General features: G+C 39.1%; 1 protein-coding gene across 4 annotated transcripts; it reads right to left on the bottom strand.

Annotated features, from left to right (window-relative positions):
* Window positions 1–530: 530 nt before the first annotated feature.
* LOC131958186 (solute carrier family 22 member 21-like) lies at window positions 531–14,663 on the bottom strand. Of its 4 annotated transcripts, none has more exons than XM_059323059.1 (12): window positions 14,582–14,663; window positions 9,122–9,361; window positions 8,272–8,472; window positions 6,821–7,051; window positions 5,816–6,015; window positions 5,149–5,298; window positions 4,302–4,541; window positions 3,364–3,498; window positions 3,152–3,237; window positions 2,550–2,670; window positions 2,085–2,157; window positions 531–1,160 (listed from the first exon to the last, which is right to left on the bottom strand). In XM_059323059.1, the coding sequence occupies exons 1-12, from the start codon at window positions 14,639–14,641 to the stop codon at window positions 993–995; spliced, it is 1,905 nt and encodes a 634-aa protein (XP_059179042.1). In that variant the 5' UTR covers window positions 14,642–14,663; the 3' UTR covers window positions 531–992. The 4 variants fall into 4 exon arrangements, with proteins under 4 accessions (XP_059179042.1, XP_059179043.1, XP_059179044.1 ...); XM_059323060.1 differs by having other exon boundaries at window positions 9,122–9,358; XM_059323061.1 differs by lacking the exon at window positions 14,582–14,663 and adding an exon at window positions 10,654–10,673.
* Between the last annotated feature and the right edge of the window lie 4,644 nt (window positions 14,664–19,307).

Below are 19,307 nucleotides of genomic sequence, written 5' to 3'. Positions count from 1 at the left end.
CTCCGGATTTAACCTACCTTTTCCTAACATCGCCGATAGTGAAAATGTCTGTAGGTACTTTTTAAATTCCATTGCCAAGAGTTCATTTTTCTTAAACACATTAAATGAATTTAAAAAAAAACAGCGCCAAGGATGTTTAATTTTACCGTAATTTTATTTAGGCCTACTCCGTAACTTTATGACAAAAAAAGTTTTAGAATTATTATTACCGTCATGAGTAACAGCAACGACTGAAATCAAGATAATCTATAGGGCTGGTAAGTAGGTCACCAACTAGTTCTACGGCTCAATAAAACCTGCATGAGCCATAGAACTGGTTGGTGGCCTACTTACCAGCCCTTATAGGAATGGTGAAGCCACATGAACAAGACGTAAATACTGAATGTAAAGCTTTAAAAGAAAGAACACTTCTACACAACAACATACAAAACGTAGTCGACCAAACTAACTTAACAGTACATTTTACTATTAAGTGTATAAAACGTGTAGGTAAATGAATGCAATTTAATATGTTGTAAAATAACACCAAATGAAATGCATAAAAAATTGTTTTATTTCAAATTTAAAAGTACATAGAATAACAAAAACATATAAGTATAATGTTTACAAACAAAATAGTCGGGTATTAATTATTATTACAATGTGAAAATCACGTGCCATGTTCTCCATTAATGAAAATGTAAATCATTCCTGATAATTTATGTTTTAACGAGCAAATGAAACTGTAATAAATAGGCCTAGCCTAGATCTATATGGTTTAAAATGAGTTGCATATAAATGTTCCATCTTTAAACACATGAATTAACATATATACAATTTATTGTATGTAGTAATTTTGTTAGGCTACTTAACTAGAAATAAGAATTAGTTTTTATGAAGGATATTAACCTATGTATAGCATACTAAACCTGCATATAGTTTTGTTATAACAACTGAAATGATTTGAAGTTAACCGTGTGAGATGAATATGACGCTTCCCGAGGCTAATCCAGCTACTGTTGTGTGTCCGTAGTTGCCGCCCTTGTTGCGCTCTTTTCTACGTCATCTATCGTCTGCGGGAGGGGGTGGTTGTGGGTTTCTGGAAGAAGCAACACCAGCCCGCACCCAAGAATAGTCATGCCTCCAAAGATCCCCAGTGGTAAATTATTGAGACTGTTATTCTAGATATCAGAGATCAGTGCATAGAGGGTTAACGTACACAAAAACATCGAACATTTTAGAAAGTGTGACGACACACTTTAGCATTTAAAAAATAATGTTAAAAACCGAATTTTAGCCGTTATTTTGTGTGATTTTTGTATGCTTTGACTAAGCTCAGTAAATATTTTAGAAAGAAACTGTTGTTTCATTTTTTTATTGGGGAATTTTGAGGGCGGGAGTTAAAGGCTGAGCTGTGACGTCTTTTTAGGGGTGGGAATTAGGCTTTTTGTGACAATGGGGAGGGGAGAGGTCTCATATGCCGAGGTCACTGAAACAGGCGAACTCTACTTTACCTGCCACTTGGACGTAAGGTTCGAAAGGGTACTTGGGGTCATACATAAATGATGTCACTCTTTTTTTGACAATTTTTACCCCCCCCCCCCCCACCCCCCGTCACACATCGTCACAAAAAGCCAGACCCCCCCCCCCCCTAAAATGACGTCACACCTCAACCTACAACCCCCCTCAAAATTGCAGTTGAATCGATATTTTTCCAAATCTTGTCTGAACTATGTCAAAATAGAGTATTTTAATCAATTCCTATTACAATTTATCAAAACAGTTTTCTAAAACGCGAAATAACGGCTAAAATTCGTTTTCTAATGTTGCTTCTTTATAATGCAAAAGTGTGACGCCACAACATCTGAATCCCCCCTCCCCCTCATCACATAACGTCACAAAATTACGGACCCCCCCCCCCCCTCCCCTCTACGAGTTTGACGTTATTTATGGACGATCCCTTTGACCTTTGTTCAAATACATGACAAAATTAATCCAGTTTACAATGCTCAACAGTATGGGAAACGTTTGGGTTATCTGAGGACTCTGATAAAACTTACCACATATACCATATTGGGGGCGGCTATGTTGCCGATAAAACTTACCACATATACCATATTGGGGGCGGCTATGCTGCCGATGTTTTCAAAAAATGATGATGCTCCGACTGCTTGGTTTCTGATGTTTAGAAGAAATGATATCTGCTTAGCGACTTAAATAACTTCAATCTGACGTTATTAAATGACAAGAATTATTTTTTTAATGGGACGGCGCGGTTTAGCGAGAGAGCACTAGACTGCTAGCCTGAAAGTTTCGAGTTCGAATCCGGGTTCAAGTCAGTAGACGGTCCCTGAGTCAAGCCAACTCTGATGGGTATCTAACTCACGTTAGGAAAAGTAAAGACGACCGAGTTTAATGCTGACCACAGCATCCCTTTCAAATGCCGAAATCACACAAAAAAATGGTATCTCTACTTCACTTGCCCCATGGACCGTCAGGTTTGAAAAGGGAACTTTACTTTTTTAATTTAACAAAAAACAAAAACAAACAGGTCTATCCGGGAAGCCTACCTGATGACGGTGGGAAACACCTCAGAAGCGTACAGGTAGATGGCGGAGTAGGACCCGGTGATGCCGAACTTCCCAATGATCACCAAAGCCGTTTTCAGTTTCTTCAGGTCAGTACCGTCAGCTGCTCGCAACATTTGGAGGAAAATGTTGGGCTATCAATAATTTAACTTGTCTTTTGCTTGTTTGTAATTTTTACAGTTCTCTTTAAATAATAAGTATAGGTTGTATTTGTAAACTCGTGGCTGGATCTCGTGAAAAACATTGAACCCTACCGCACACTTATATATATATATATATATATATATATATATATATATATATATATATATATATATATATATATATATATATATATATATATATCCCTCCCCCTCCCTCTAACGATAAAAACATGACTAGATCTACCTATGATTGGACGTCTCAAAAATGAGTGTTGAACAGAGTTTGTAAGAAAGTCTACCGCCAACAGTAACAGTTTTTAGATAAAAATTTAGAATTTTTATTAATCAATGTCTTGTCTTGTGCCAGTTCTTAGGGTTTAAATTACTCTACAGATTGTGTTTCAAAGATTTTATTTTCTAAAAAAAAAGTGACCCACTAACCTGATTCATCGGGTATAAAAATAACCGCCAGGTTTGTAACGGCACAAATAAACAAAAATATGCTAATGGACCGCCGTCGGCCGATACTGAAATAAAATAAAAGTTTATTGAGAAAACTTTGCAACATATTGAATTTATAAATTTTAGTTTAGTTCAGTTTGAAACTTTAGAAATTAAAAAAAAAAATGTGTTACCAATGTAAAAGGACTCACATTTTGTTGGAGAAGATACAGATGATGTAGGCGGGAATCTCCACAACGCCGAGAAGGAAGAGGTTGAAGAAACGATCACCGTTCAGCTCAGGTGTGCTGTACATGATGCCAAAATATGCCAGGGCATTTACCAGACTGGGGATAAAATTGTGTACATGATGCCGAAATATGCCAGGGCATTTACCAGACTGGGGATAAAATTGTGTACATGATGCCAAAATATGCCAGGGCATTTACCAGACTGGGGGAGAAATTGTGAACATGATGCCAAAATATGCCAGGGCATTTTTATCTTGTGACTATTTATAAATGACGTCACACAACTAGGGGAACTGAGACTCAGAACGGATATCAGGGGGTATTTAAAATTTGTCAAAGAGGAAAAAGAATAAAAACACATTCATGTATGAGTGAGAGGGGCAACGACTGTGATGTCAGTTTTGGAGGAGGGGTAGTGTTCTGGCATTTTGTGACCATACTTGACCTCTGAGGCGTATTCAGGTTTTCGGGCTAGGGGGAGTGGCGGGTCAAGAAATAGGCGCCATGTATATATATATATATATATATATATATATATATATATATATATATATATATATATATATATATATATATATATATATATAGTGATGATGCGCCCTGCGTAAGCTACTGCTTGCCCTAATTAATGGATCGTACAGGTGTAAAGGAAAATAAAGTAACATAGTAAAACGTTATTTAGGGACCGCCCTTTACGTCATTAACCTTAACAGCTCACACAAAATAAATAATTGGTGTTTTAAACTAGGTTTACACCGTTACTGTAACGTAAACAACTCACAAAATAAAACATGTGATTTAGACTAGGTTTACACCGTTACTGTAACGTAAACAACTCACAAAATAAAACATGTGATTTAGACTAGGTTTACACCGGTACTGTAACGTAAACAACTCACAATAAATAAAACATGATCAATGAATGGATCCTCAGTCTGGGTGTTTTAAACAAAGTTAACACCGTATACACGGCTTGATCTGTGGCTTGATCTGCTTGACTCCCCGTATGGTGGACTTTTTCCTTTTCTATTTGTATTTCGTTGTCATGCGCGGGCTTCTTCATGGCGTCAGTTCCGTTCTCAGTTGTGTTAGAGAAAGCTGGGTTTGTTTGTTCCCGGGAGAGTTTGCTGGCTGGTTCCCTGGGAGAAGAATCATAAATGGCCAGGTTTATATTTAACACGGTATTACACTGTTAAATATACATTGTACAGCATGTGATAAGTTTTACAATGGTAACATATGGTAGATCTCGTATCCAGATTTTCTTCCAGGCATCTCTTCGGGGGGGGGGGGGGGGGGGGACTCCGCCCCCCCCCCCCCCCGAAGAAAGTCTACCGCCCCCACCCCCGAAGAAACACTGCTCGTATCTCATAGTAAACTAAAAGTTCCCTTTTCAAGCATGACTCTCCATGGGCAAGTGAAGTAGAGTTCACTTGTTTCTGTGACCTCGGTATATGAAGGGATGGTGTGGTCAGCACAGCCGCCTTTACTTTCATTAATTAATGTATCAAAAATATTTTTGAAAATATTTTTTTTTACAAAAAAAAAAGAAAAACACTGGAAGGTGTCCATTAGTGCATGAATAAAATATGTTGAGACTTCTGAATAGGCACTACCATACGTCTAGTAAAAGTCTAGTTCCTCCCAACAGACTAAACGTGCTTATACTGTAGAAAACAATCAGCTTCACTTGTGAGCGATTTCTCTGTAATCTAAGATATTGAAAGAAAAAAACAACCCACGTACTTTGATTTCTCCCGTTTAAATTTGGCAAGTTTATTCTGGAGGTCTGGTACAGCGGGCAGTCTGTTGATTCTGGTGAACTTGTTGATGACAGACTCGGCCTCGCTCACTTTACCCTTAGCCAGGAGCCAGGGCAGGGAGTTGGGGATGATGCTGGGGATAGGAATGTATCAGAACCATGTTGGTATGGTTATATGAATGGGGAGTCCATGTGTGACGTCACGCTTTTTTGCCGATTAACCCACGCCGTCCACCCCCTTCACAAAAAGTCAGACCTAAAAGAATATGACGGCCTATCCTACCCCTTAATTGCATCTTTCCCTTTTTAACAGCAATTTTATTCTAAAAAGTTAGCTTGGTCTAGAGCAGTGACTCTTAGAATTAAGTGTAAAAAACTGATTTTTCAAAATGATTTACTTTTATCAGTGTCTAAACTAATATCTTTACAAAAAATATATTTTAAGTAAAGCCTTAATTAATTTAATTATAAGTAAAATAGTAACGCCTTTAAAGACTTGTGAAAAATTCATGCTAACAAAAAACTATTAAGGACAGTATAAAACATTAGCCAAATATCTAAAATATTGATCAGCGCTTCCGTGATTAAGCGAGATGATGCAGGTTCTAATCCATATCAGATTGCAAAGAAATTAGCGTCCAAAATACTTACAAAATATACGCCAGTGACAGGATGTTAAACGGGAGAGCGATGGTCAGTTCCAGATCCTCCCACCTGGGGATGAGGTAGCCGAGCAGTGCCATGCTCATGATGCCCACTGCCCAGAAAAACTGCATGGCGATGGTGGGCACTGCCCTGTGGGTGGCATCGAAGGTCTCCGACATGAGGACAAACACACAAAGGGCCACGGTCTAGGTGAGAGATGGTGAATGGCAGTGTGAAAGTAAGTTTATCACGTCTACCATGTTATTAGACTTACCCAATTTACCCTGTTACACATACCATTTAGTGTTACACAGATACCCCCCCCCCCTTTGACCATGAACACAGACTTCCACCATTAATTATGGGCGTAAGAATTACCCCAATTATAAACAGACTTATACAGACTTACCCCACTTAGAATGTTACACAAACCTACACCCGCTTATCATATTACACAGAATTACCCCATTTACCACCTACGATAGACATAGCCACTTACCATATTACACACTTACCCCACTTACCATAAACACAGACTTACTCCCCACTTACCATGTTACACAAACTTACCCCACTTACCATGTTACACAGACTTACCCCATTTACCATGTTACACTGACTTACCCCACTTACCATATCACACAAACATACCCCACTTACCATCTACAACAGACTTACCCCACTTACCATGTTACACAGACTTACCCCACTTACCATGTTACACAGACTTACCCCACTTACCATTTAACACAAACTTACCCCATTTACCATATTACACAGACTTACCCCAATTACCATATTACACAGACTTACCCCACTTACCATATTACACAGACTTACCCCACTTACCTTCTACAACACACTTACCCCACTTATCACATTACACAAACTTACCCCACTTACCATATTACACAAACTTACCCCACTTACCATGTTACACAAACTTACCCACTTATCACATTACACAAACTTACCCCATTTACTATTGTTACACAGACTTACCCCACTTACCATGTTACACATACCAATAAAGAACTTGAAGACACAGAAGACAACGATGTTCCCGGCCCAGATGAGACAGGTAGCGAAGACAGCCTGTACCCACAGACACACGAGCATGACCGTCTTGGAGCCGAACCTGTCAGCCAGGGGGGTGAGGAAGATGACCCCACAGGTTGTCCCGACCATGTACAGGGTTGTGGTCAGCCCGTTTTGGTAGGTGTGGTCACACACCAGATCAAACTACATCAGAGGGATATGAAGTTCCTATTACTATATATATATATATATATATATATATATATATATATATATATATATATATATATATATATATATATATATATATATATATATAATTCTCTTCTTTGAGACGCTAGAAAACAAGCTGTAAGCGCGCTCCCTACCACCCCACCCCTACATGGTCTGGTGAGCTGTGGTTCACGCTAAATGTTTACATTCGTAGAGCCGGGTTTAGTGACGGCTATTAGGGGCAGATAATTTAGTTTGAAACGATTTTAAACTTAGGGGAGGTAACTAAGAGGTGGCTGCTTTCACGGGGGGCGGGGGGTGTAGGGTAGGGGTTGGGAGAAAGGAGGGTGGGGGTAGTATCGTCCTTAACGACCTACTGATAGTGTTTTAAAGCAAATATTTTCAGTGGTAGCATTGGTACTGTCGAATTCACAAATAATGAACTACTGAAAAGTAGAAAATAAAACAACTAAATAGCTGCGTATGATATGCCGCGGGTCGGCTCGTTGTGATTATTATTGTTATTGCTGTTGTTGTTTTTGTTGTTTTTGTTGTTTTTGTTGTTGTTCTTGCTGTTGCTATAGCTATTGTAATCGTTATTGTTATAGTTATTATTTTTTAAAGATGTGCCATAAATCATATACATCATAAAGATACCAACAAATGATTGTAATAGCTATGAAAGATGTAGGTCCTGAGCTATCCTATGGTATCCAGGTGCCCTCTGAATTATTATTATCCAAAGTACTATACTAAGGATTAATTCTGCCAACTAGCTGGATGGTAGAGTGTGTGGTCGCTAACCCGAATATATAGAGTTCGAATCCTGAGTCCTTTGGACGTCCCAGAGTTCATCCATCTCTGACGAATACCTGACGTACCGTACGTCAGGGAAAGTAAAAACATCTGGGCATAATGCTGACCACACCTTCATATACAAAGGACACAGAAACAGATGAACTCTACTTTATCTGCAACATGGACCGTCAGGTTCGAGAGGGTAATCTTTTAAAAAGATATTAAAACAAAATAATTTCAATCGCCTTTTTTTGTTGGACTAATTGATATTAGTAATTCGTAGTGTAATAGTGCCGTGGGGGAGGGGGGGGGAAGTACCGGCTACTTTGTCCAGTAACAACACTGGACACAGACTGACCTGAGAAACAATGGATGTGTAGGATGTCCAGAGACCTATGGACACACAGACTGACCTGAGAAACAATGGATGTGTAGGGCGAGTCCCACATGTAGACCCAACCGTTCGTGCACGCGGTGGTGGCGTTGCTGACCGACTTGTTGACGTACTGCTCGCACGTGCTGTAGACCACAGCGCCATCTTGTAGGTCCCAGGGGACAGAATCGTTCAGGCCGAGTCCCGGGGCAGCTTGACAGTGGTAGGCGGGCTCCCACGTCTGGTGGCATGCAAACAATAAGTGTGTCACGGCATGAAACGGGGAGCTACAACAGAGTTGGTGTCGTCTAGTGGTTTGTTTGAACTGAACTTCTCATACCACCCCGCCCGGCACCAGGTTTTACGAGACGCCGAGGAAGGAAGCAGTTTATGCCCGTATAATGTTGGCTACCCATTTGAGCTGAGCTGGTTAACTAATGGTTTATCAAAATTTGATGCCACTCTATCCCTCCCCCTTCCTTGAAATACCATACGTTTTAAAAAAATAAATAAGTAAATTACTTTTCGACACATGATCTTCCTCTAATAAACAAAATAGTCATTATTTCTGGTTTCAACCAGTTTCCCAACTGGTGATGTAAGCCCAAGTCTGACCTGATATATCTTACAGATCTTACACAAAGTCTGACCTGATATATGGGTATCCCCACATGCCAACACCAAGTCTGACCTGATATATGGGTACAAACACGCCAACACCAAATCTGACCTGATATATGGGTATCCCCACATGCCAACACCAAGTCTGACCTGATATATGGGTACAGACATGCCAACCCCAAGTCTGACCTGATATATGGGTACAAACACGCCAACACCAAATCTGACCTGATATATGGGTATCCCCACATGCCAACCCCAAGTCTGACCTGATATATGGGTATCCACACATGCCAACCACCCCTCATGTAGGTCAGACTCAGCAAAAAGAAGACCAGGATCTGGTAGCGCCCGTAGCCGCCCAGATGTTGCTGGAGCTCGTCAACGGCGTCTGCGCTAGATTCGCCAGAGTTACCCTCCCCTGGTGGCGCCTCTGCCGGGGTTTCATCAGGGCTGGGTGGAGCTCCAGTGTCGTAGGAGACGTTTTCTTTGGTAGGGGTATGTAGCTGCTGGAATAAAACAACAGCAGGGTTAGGGATGGTCAAAACAATTCATTTATATGGTAAGGGATAACTTTATCTAAAGTATTGTGGTCATACCAGTACGATTCGTCAAAAGTTCATATTGGGAAAAAACAGCGACAGTTTACGTTTTTTTCCCATGTTGGTATTGATGTTAGGGTCATAGTTATGATTATAACTAATGCTACGGCCAGGAAGATGATTGGTAATATTAAATACAGCTACTTCTGGGATTAGAATAATCATTTTGAATAATAAAGCATCAAAAATGTCCAGTTGATGTCCAGATTATAAGTACCATACTAATTAAACGTGTATAAATAAATACATATAAAAGATACCTGCTGCCGCATAAAATAGAGCCAGTATATCGGCTACCTAAACAATACTAGACTCTAAGATGCGATGGTGTATGTAATCTGATGCACTTTTTAAAAACGATTGGTGTGAAAATATTTCAACTATTAAAAGTTTAGTTATGAGTGTATTCAAGAGTATGATTTCAGAGTGTTTCTAAATGGAAATTAAAAATGCAAATTTAAAAAGATGAGTTTCAATATCGAATTTAAAAATTGTTCTACGCGACATTAGGTAGGAAACGTCTATGTAATCATACTAAATTTTAGAAAAAAATTAAATATAGGAAGCGATAAAATTATAGATAGATTAAAAAAATTAAAGCCGTTTGAGAACAATCGATTACATTCATTTTCATATTTTTGTATTGAAAATAAGCCGCTAAAATAGTTTTAGAATTATTTTATCAATTCAATTTTTTTTTTAAATATTTGATTTTTTAGAATAATTTTTATCAGTAATTAGAATTTATTTTAAAATAATAACAAAAACGTTTTAATAAACACATTATATTAAATGCTGCACTAAAAAGAATAAAAAGTTTTTAAATAGAATCGCTTAGCAAAAAGATTTTGCGCACCAGATGAACGCAAAAATGTGTATATAATAGCACGGAAAATTAGTACCTTATATAGGAAAATTTGATTAATTAAAAAAAATTAATATAACATTTTGTTATGTCAAAAAGGATGTCATATAGCATTTTCATCGGGTTTTTACCCACGTGCCAAGTTTAAAAGAAATCGGTCCTTTAAAAGTGATCGAAATTTCGAACGCCCGTTTCAACCAGTGACAAAAGCATGACTTAGAAAGCAATTAGTTAAATACAAGCTTGTAAAAGTATAACGAATTATGCTTTATGATTGTATCAACACAAACTTCAGAAAATACAATATTAAATCAGTATTTAAAATGCAACAAACATTATTTGGATCACGCATCCTTCACGTCACAAAATGAAATGATATAAAATCCTAAATATAACTTTCATCTAAATATTACCACCACCCACCCACCCCTCAGAAAAAAATAAAATAAAATAAAACCACATGTGTTTACCGTAGTAAAACTATGTTTTGTTTAGTACGACATAAGTTCAACAACAAAATAAAAGCGTACTAAGCCTAAGCTTGTATTGTTGGCACACATCAGAGCTCAAGTCAAAACACAAAACTGACAGGGTTATTATTTTTATCAACAGCACTCAACCTGTGTAGAATTTACAAAGCTTGTGTTTTTTTTTTATTTCTCAATTGCCGATTGCGTACGTTATCAAAACTCATGTCGTTTTAGGCATAAAAGCAACCTTTATTGATCAAATTATGTTTAAATTCTACCAACATATACAAAGCTTTTTTAAATTATCTATTTATTTGTTATTGCGCGCAGGGGCGTAGAGAAAAAAAAAATTGTATAGATGTGAGTATGTTAGTTCTCAGTATATTGTTAAATCGGGAACATGGAAAAATGCAAGCTTTCAATGTAGAGAACAGAACCAACAACAACCATGAAAAATAATGTAAACAAGTATTTTTAGGCCCATACAGGTCGAATCTGCGCTGATTGTGTATGTTAGGTACTTCTGCGTGGTGATACTTCATTGGTGATAGCCGAGTTTCTTTCAAGCACCTGTGTCCGACTAACCCCCCCCCCCCCCCCCGTCCCCGAAAATTCTAGTGCGCTCCCGATGTCCCTGCGAGAGTTTCTTCCAGACATCCGATGAACGTCTACCCCCAGAACGAAATAGAATTTAAATAGAAAATATATACTTTATATATTATTATATACTTTATCCGCCCCGCCCCCTGCCCGGAAAACGTAGTCCGCTCCCCCCCCGCCCCCCCCCCCTCAGGAGAAAAAAAATCTGAAAGAAACACTGGTCCCTGCTACCCATTCCACCATTGAATGTAGACTTAAGTCTTCCTGGTGTAGAAGGCAAAGGTTAAACAACATGTTTACGATCTTAATCCGTGTCTTTTTATATCACAAGCAGTTAACGGGTTTATCAAACTACTGCTACGTTGAATTAACCGTATCTATTATTTAAAACTTCAATATGAGGAAAGACTTTGTTTTTCTTTTTGTTAACTAAAAACTGAACTTCAAACTTCATGCTGTTTGCGTTTCAATGCATGGAAAAATATACGACATTATACTATACAGTCTCGACAAAATAGAAAATCTGGTTTTAAAACGCGATGAACGCGTTTTACATAAAACGTATGTAAGGACAGTTCTTCATGATTGTTTCTGTTTTTGGCAACAGAAATCCTGCGCCTTTCTTAGAGTTTGGATCTTTGGGGTATTCAAGAAGAAATATTCTATATTTAGCTGACTTAAATCGTTATTTAAATTTTTTAACCTTCTACAAATAAACAGAAATGGCGACGTGCCTTCCATCTATATTAAGATAGGCCTCTAGTTCTCACGTCTGACATTTGTCTGTAGTCAGTAAATACTCGGGCAGTAGATCTTGGGCCGGAGTTCCTGTCATGACACAGTACCCCCATTTTTGTGTGTTAGTATACCATCGTTCGTCGACTTTTGTTTTTGTATAGGTCTTTTTCGTTTTTCGTTGACTTTTTACTCTCGAAAAAAATGTGTTTCATTTGTCGTTTTTTAATTTTCGTCGATATTTTCCGCGCATTTTCAGTTTTTGTTGATTGTCTCGGATTTCGTGTTCAGAATATTTCGTTTGACTTGAGTTTTAGCAATGTTGCATTAAGTGAGATCTAAATAAACATGTGAACGTATGAAAGACTTTAGCCTATAAGATAAGGTCTGACATGAAGTGACAGCAAGACTGTAATTTTTGCCGGGAAGAAATTGTGATCAGTCTCTGTGCATGTTAGGTTTGGCTGGCGATCGCCCTAACGACGATCCACATGTGGTTTAGCTAGTTGTGGTTGGGGCAAGGTCGTGTGGAGAGATAACGATGTGGTGAAGTGGTTGGGTGACTGGTGTGAAGAAGTCACATCAAAAGGGTGGCGAGACTTTTACGTACAAGCTCAACAGACGTAAGGAACGGAGAGGTTGTATCCTGCAGATCTTCTCCATTTGGAGTAAGGTACAACGCGAGATTTGAGGTGAAAATAACATCAACAAAAGTAACTGCACTTTGTGACTTCATAAATATATGGCCTATTAGTATGCCCTGCGTCTGTATGCGGATGCTTAAGTGTATGTAGGCGAGTGTATGTCTACGATTATGTAACATGTAAGCTTATACGTTAGTAACATGTATGTGTGTTTGTGTATGTACATACCAAAATTTGATTAAATATGGCATTAGATACGTATTTGTGAAGAGATCATAAATGTATATTATCCATCTTTGGGGTCGTACATAAATGACGTCACACTCGTAGGGGGGTCCGTAATTTTGTGACGGTGTGTGATGGGGGGGGGGGGGGAGGTGGAGGGGGTTCAGATGGTGCGACGCCACACTTTTGCATTATAAAAAGCAATGTTAGAATTTTAGGCGTTATTTCGCGTTTTAGAAAAACTGTTTTAATAAATTGTAATAGGAATTTTTCAAAATACTCTATTTTCACAGAGTTCAGACAAGATTTTGGAAAAATATCGATGTTTAAAAAAAATTCAACTGCAATTTTGAGGGTCGTTGTAGGCTGAGGTGTGACGCCATTTTAGGGGGGGGGGGGTCTGGCTTTTTGTGACGATGTGTGACGGAGGGGAGGGGGAGGTAAAAATCGTCCAAAAAAGCGTGACGTCATTTATGGATGACCCCTTTACCACAGTTCCCCTCCCCACCCTCCGATTCTAGAGGGCTGTTATCTTGTTTGGTTAAATGACATAGTTCTAACACAACCTACATGCAGGGTCTATCAGTCCTTTAGGACGTTCCCCCCGTCTATTTATTTCGGGCAAGGTTCACCGGCTGGTGTTAAAAACTGAAGTCTAAACATGTCTTGTGGTGGACGGCTCAATATGATAGGACTTCATGCGGTCCGGTCAATGCTATCGCCTACTTTAAATGGATATCGACTAGGGAAAAAAACTGTATGCCGCTCAAAGGCGTCGCGAGGCGGGAAGGGGGCGGACCTATTAAATAAAAAAAAATTCAATACAAGTCATGATCACAAAGTTATCGTTGTTTAAATAACTCTATCAAGCGCCATGGCGCACAATTTGGCGTCTTTATTGTATATCCAACTAGAGAAATTTTTCTTATTCTTGTATTATAGTTTGTTGGTTTCGATCACTAAGATGAATAAACCGGGAGTGATCTCCCCTAAACTTTCTCGAATATTCATATATAAAATAACAGGGGATGAGAACTCGGGCTATAGGCATGATTTTTAATCTATTTTAAATACTTAAAGTTTTAAAAATAGAATAAAATCTCGTAGACAAAAGAATTGCACACCAAGTGAACGCCAAATAAAAAAGTGCATAATAGTGCGCAATATTATTAGTACTTTACTTTATTAGTAATTTACATTAGTTTTTTGAGAAATCGGAAATAGCGTAAATTACTACTTCCGGTCAACGGAAATTTCTCAAAATTTGACAGAAGGTAGAGAATTAGATTTTTTACTTACATGTGAAATTTCATGTATCTATCTGAAATAGTACTCAAGTTATAGGCTTTTGAAAAATTCAAAGTAGGAAAAGTACCACTTCCGGTTATCGGAAATCGCTCAAAAGTTGATACGGATCTACGATTTTGATAAAATACTGATATATGAAATTTCATCAACCTAGCTGTAACGGTACTCAAGTAATCGTGTTTACACACGGACAGACACACACAGACAGACAGACAGACACCTTCGTATATACGCGAAAGTAAAAATGCGCGTATATTATGTGAAGAAAAATAACACCTACCTCTCCGATACTGTTGTAGGCTATGTTAATTATCCCATTCTTTCTTTCTAAAGTCGTCATCTTTTTTCTTGAAATACGATATCTTTATCGTTTACGTAAGTCATTAAGTGTATACCAGGTAATGATAGAAGAGATGAGTCTCGTAGACTAGTCCCTAAGGTGATACAGTCAGTTGATACAGTCCCTCAAGTGATACAATCCCTCAGGGTATACAGTCCCTCAGGTGATACAGTCCCTCAGTTGATACAGTCCCTTAGGTGATACAGTCCCTCAGGTGATACAGTCCCTCAGGTGATACAGTCCCTCAGGTGATACAGTCCCTCAGGTGATACAGTCCCTCAGGTGATACAGTCCCTCAGGAGATACAGTCCCTCAGATAATAAGTCCCTCAGTTGAATAATCCCTCGGATGATACAGTCCCTCAGTTGATACAGTCCCTCAGGTGATACAGTCCCTCAGGTGATACAGTCCCTCAGGTGATACAGTCCCTCAGGTGATACAGTCCCTCAGGTGATACAGTCCCTCAGGAGATACAGTCCCTCAGGTGATACAGTCCCTCAGGAGATACAGTCCCTCAGGTGATACAGTCCCTCAGGTGATACAGTCCCTCAGTTGATACAGTCCCTCAGGTGATACAGTCCCTCAGGTGATACAGTCCCTCAGGTGATACAGTCCCTCAGGAGATACAGTCCCTCAGATAATAAGTCCCTCAGTTGAATAATCCCTCGGATGATACAGTCCCTCAGTTGATACAGTCCCTCAGGTGATACAGTCCCTCAGGTGATACAGTCCCTCAGGTGATACAGTCCCTCAGGTGATACAGTCCCTCAGGTGATACAGTCCCTCAGGAGATACAGTCCCTCAGGTGATACAGTCCCTCAGGTGATACAGTCCCTCAGGTGATACAGTCCCTCAGGTGATACAGTCCCTCAAGTGATACAGTCCCTCAGGAGATACAGTCCCTCAGATAATAAGTCCCTCAGTTGAATAATCCCTCAGGTGATACAGTCCCTCAGGTGATACAGTCCGTAGACCAGGTGTAATAAGATCAGGTAAGACCAGACGTGAACCAAACTACGAGTCCCCTCTCCACTCACTCTGCCAGCCACACCGCCGTATTTTGGCCTACCAATCACGGCTTTTATTACTGATCTGTTTTTTACTGCCTTTATTTATTGTAGGACTGAGTTCCCGAGTACCTACACTGATAACCCGTAAAGCTATTGTGTCTTGATCCCTGCAGTTTTCTTCGTGTCAATTAGAACTTTTTAATTCGTAGTTTGAGTTGGTATTAGTTATTTTCAGGACAAAAAAAATCCCTCAAATTTTCGTATGAATTTCTTTTTATTCTTTTATTTTCGAACGACGCATGTTTTGATAATAAATCTAGACCACCAGCGAAATTTACAAACATCATGATCTTGTCAGCAAGAACTAACCCTGAATACATCCATAGCGCTGACGCATATTTTCAACACAATCAGGCAGAAACACACACAAATTATCACTTTAAAAACACGTAATGAACTACGTCTTTCTGACGAGAAAGAAAAAAACTTCATTAAACAGCCCACAGTCCTAAACTACTGTTTAATGTCTGCTCTGATCAACAGGTAGATTTGTGTTAAGGCGACTTCTGTTGACACTGTGGATAAGTCAAGGTCAGGTAGCGCGGATGTTGGCGAATCAAATTGTATTTCACGGTAAATATGTTGAGGTGTAATGTGAATACTCTCACTAATCATTGTCTTTACATGTCAGAGCGAAACTTATTGTTTAAATCTGATAACACAAAAATAAACTTAGAACTAGTATTTACTAAATCTTAAATTTAAGATTTTTCATCGAAATGCATTCATAGGAATAAAACAAATAATGTAATAGAGTATTTTGTATTTGAATTTATTTATTAATAATATAGCCTACTCTTCAATGAGTAATACCTTTAAAAGGGGATGGTGTGGTCGAATAGTAGAGCGTTCGTCTGTTAACCTGAATGTCTCGAGTTCGGGTCCCTGACTAGAGTCGTACCACGTACATTGAGTCCACTCAACTTTTATCACTCAACTTTTATGGGTACCTAACTCCTGCTAGGAAAAGAAAAAGCGGCTGGGCATAGTGCTGACCTTTACAGACATGACGAGGTCACAGAAACGTGAACTCTACTTCACCTGCAACGTGGGCCGTCAGGTTCGAAAAAAAATTATACACACATTTATTCAGCTAGGTCGAAAAAATATATGAATAAAATAATTAGGTAGCCAATAAAATCTATTATCTGCTATCAAAGTAGTAGCTGCAGTAAAATTAAACATTTCCTAATGTTTAGATCTTACCAAAAAAAAAACTGCTGTTACAAGCAAATCTGAAATAGATCTGGTTTGGCTATTGTGATACGGTATGCATAGAACCGGTTTTCTTTGTTTGAAGGCTGATGCTAGTTTTATGATCACTGGAGTGGTTGATTGATATGGGGGTCGTAATACATACAAATTTATATCACCTTAAGTAAACATTTGTGGTTGCTCAGTGCTTCCCCGTGTGTGTGTTCAGTTAAAGTATGATATCAAGTCTACCGGCAAATATGACATTGGGTCTAGCACTGTTTCTTGCTCTGCCCCCCCCCCCCCCGAACGGAATGAAATTTATATAGAAAAAATATACCAGTTACCAGTTCCCCCCCCCCCCCTGGAAAAATTAGCCCCCCCCCCCCCCCCCCCCCCCCAAAAAAAAAGTATGGTAAAACACTGGGGTCTAGTCGTTCATAGGTCATCATGTCTTGACGACAGTAGATGAATAGGTCATGAGGTCTAATGACTAGTAGGTCATCTTCAAGTCAAATGACAAGTAAGTTATCGTCTAATGACCGGTCTAATCAAGTCGACATAGACACCAGGACTAGTAGGTCATAGGTACAGTTTTTACAAAGGAATTTAAATAGTAGACTGTCTTCTTTTACAGTAAATGAAAAACGTACAAACAAGCACTGATTCTATTCGCTGACATGCAGTTATAGGTTGTATTTTGCCTGGAGACGCACGCATATTTTGTGATATTTCGTGTAAAATGTTTTATTATGCTTCGATGTACATGTGTTCATTCTTTGCTAATGTCTATAAATGCTAAAAAAAATGCCCTTGCGCACTTTTTTTGGGCGCAGTTTTCCGTTGCGCATATTTCCGATCCGGATCTGCAATATATATATATATATATATATATATATATATATATATATATATATATATATATATATATATATATATATATATATATATATATATGTGGTGTGTGTATGTATAATTTGTAACCCCCTCATATTCAAATTCCTTCCTAAATATATCAACTTGGTGTGACATATGACCTATAATTGATTGACCTCTGACCCTCCTACAATTATCTCTATCACAACGTCCAGTGTTGCATTGAGTGAAGCAGCGGGCTGACAAATTGGTTGACCGTGTCAGACCCTCGCTTTTGTCTCCTCTAAATATGCATAACCTGGTTAAAGTCGGTCCAGAACTTGCTACCCCCCCTCCCTCCCACAACACAACAACGCCCAATAGTTAATTAAGTGATAATTAACTGTAAACACACACACTTTTAATGTAAGGGTTGATTAAAGTAGTTTAAACATTTTCGCAGTGGGTAAAATAGAGACCAAGGTGTCGTGGAACTGAGTTGTGTAGCATCAGGGTATTAGTTCAAAATAATATGTTGGACATTGAGCACATGTCCTTGCTCAAAAAGTAAAGCAGAAAACCTTCAGGGGGCTATTGAGATCTTTCGTTGGTGGCCCGTACACCAGCAGGGGTGACGGGGGGGGGGGAGTGAATATAGCATACATGGGTTTTCTGGCTCAGTGTAGCCTGGTCGACTATAGAGAGACGGGAATTTGGGGATGGTTGAGATAGGGGAATGTTGGGGATGGTATACAAGGGAATGTTGGGGATGGTTGAGATAGGGGAATGTTGGGGATGGTTGGGATAGGGGAATGTTGGGGATGGTATACAAGGGAATGTTGGGGATGGTTGAGATAGGGGAATGTTGGGGATGGTTGGGATAGGGGAATGTTGGGGATGGTATACAAGGGAATGTTGGGGAGGGTATACAAGGGAATGTTGGGGATGGTTGAGATAGGGGAATGTTGGAGATGGTTGAAATAGGGGAATGTTGGAGGTGTTTGGGATAGGGGAATGTTTGGAATGTTATACAAGGGAATATTGGGGATGGTTGAGATAGGGCAATGTTGGGGATGGTATACAAGGGACCGTTGGGGATGGTTGGGATAAGGGAATTTAGGGATGGTATACAATGAAATGTTGGAGATGGTTGGGATAGGGGAATGTTGGGGATGGTATACAAGGGATCGTGTACAGAGAGGAAGGTTGTATCCGCTGGAGATAGGGTAACATTGGGTCTTGTAGAGATAAGGGAATGTTGGATATGGTAGACGTGGGGGGGGGGGGTTGGCTCTGTTAGAGATAGGGAATGTTGACTCTGTATTTTTCTTAGATGCGATGATATTGTGTTTAAATATTTTCATCTTTTAAAAAAGTATGAAGTGTTATCAGTATCGATAAATCCACATCATGTGCATGCTATAAACAAGCGTGAAGCAATTAACTATTGATTGTTTGCTAATTGGTGAAGACACAGTATTGTCACTGTAAAGGGAGATAAGGAGCAATTAATTTTGTTATGGCCCTTGTTAATTAGATCAGGGTGA

This window comes from Physella acuta, unplaced genomic scaffold, assembly GCF_028476545.2.
Source record: "Physella acuta isolate Inbredline_101_S28 unplaced genomic scaffold, ASM2847654v3 ptg001298l, whole genome shotgun sequence".
Lineage (NCBI taxonomy): Eukaryota > Metazoa > Mollusca > Gastropoda > Physidae > Physella > Physella acuta.
Note: the sequence above shows the minus strand (reverse complement) of the source record. Positions and strands in the feature narration are given on the sequence as shown.

Bases quoted from the DNA above. Each gene is read 5' to 3' on its own strand.
- LOC131958186 (XM_059323059.1), bottom strand. From the start codon at position 14,641: ATGACGACTTTAGAAAGAAAGAATGGGATAATTAACATAGCCTACAAC. The intron at 6,016-6,820 runs GTAAGTGGGGTA...TCTCTCACCTAG, and splicing joins TTATTGGTATGTGTAACATG to ACCGTGGCCCTTTGTGTGTT. The intron at 4,542-5,148 runs GTACGTGGGTTG...TTCTTCTCCCAG, and splicing joins TTTAAACGGGAGAAATCAAA to GGAACCAGCCAGCAAACTCT.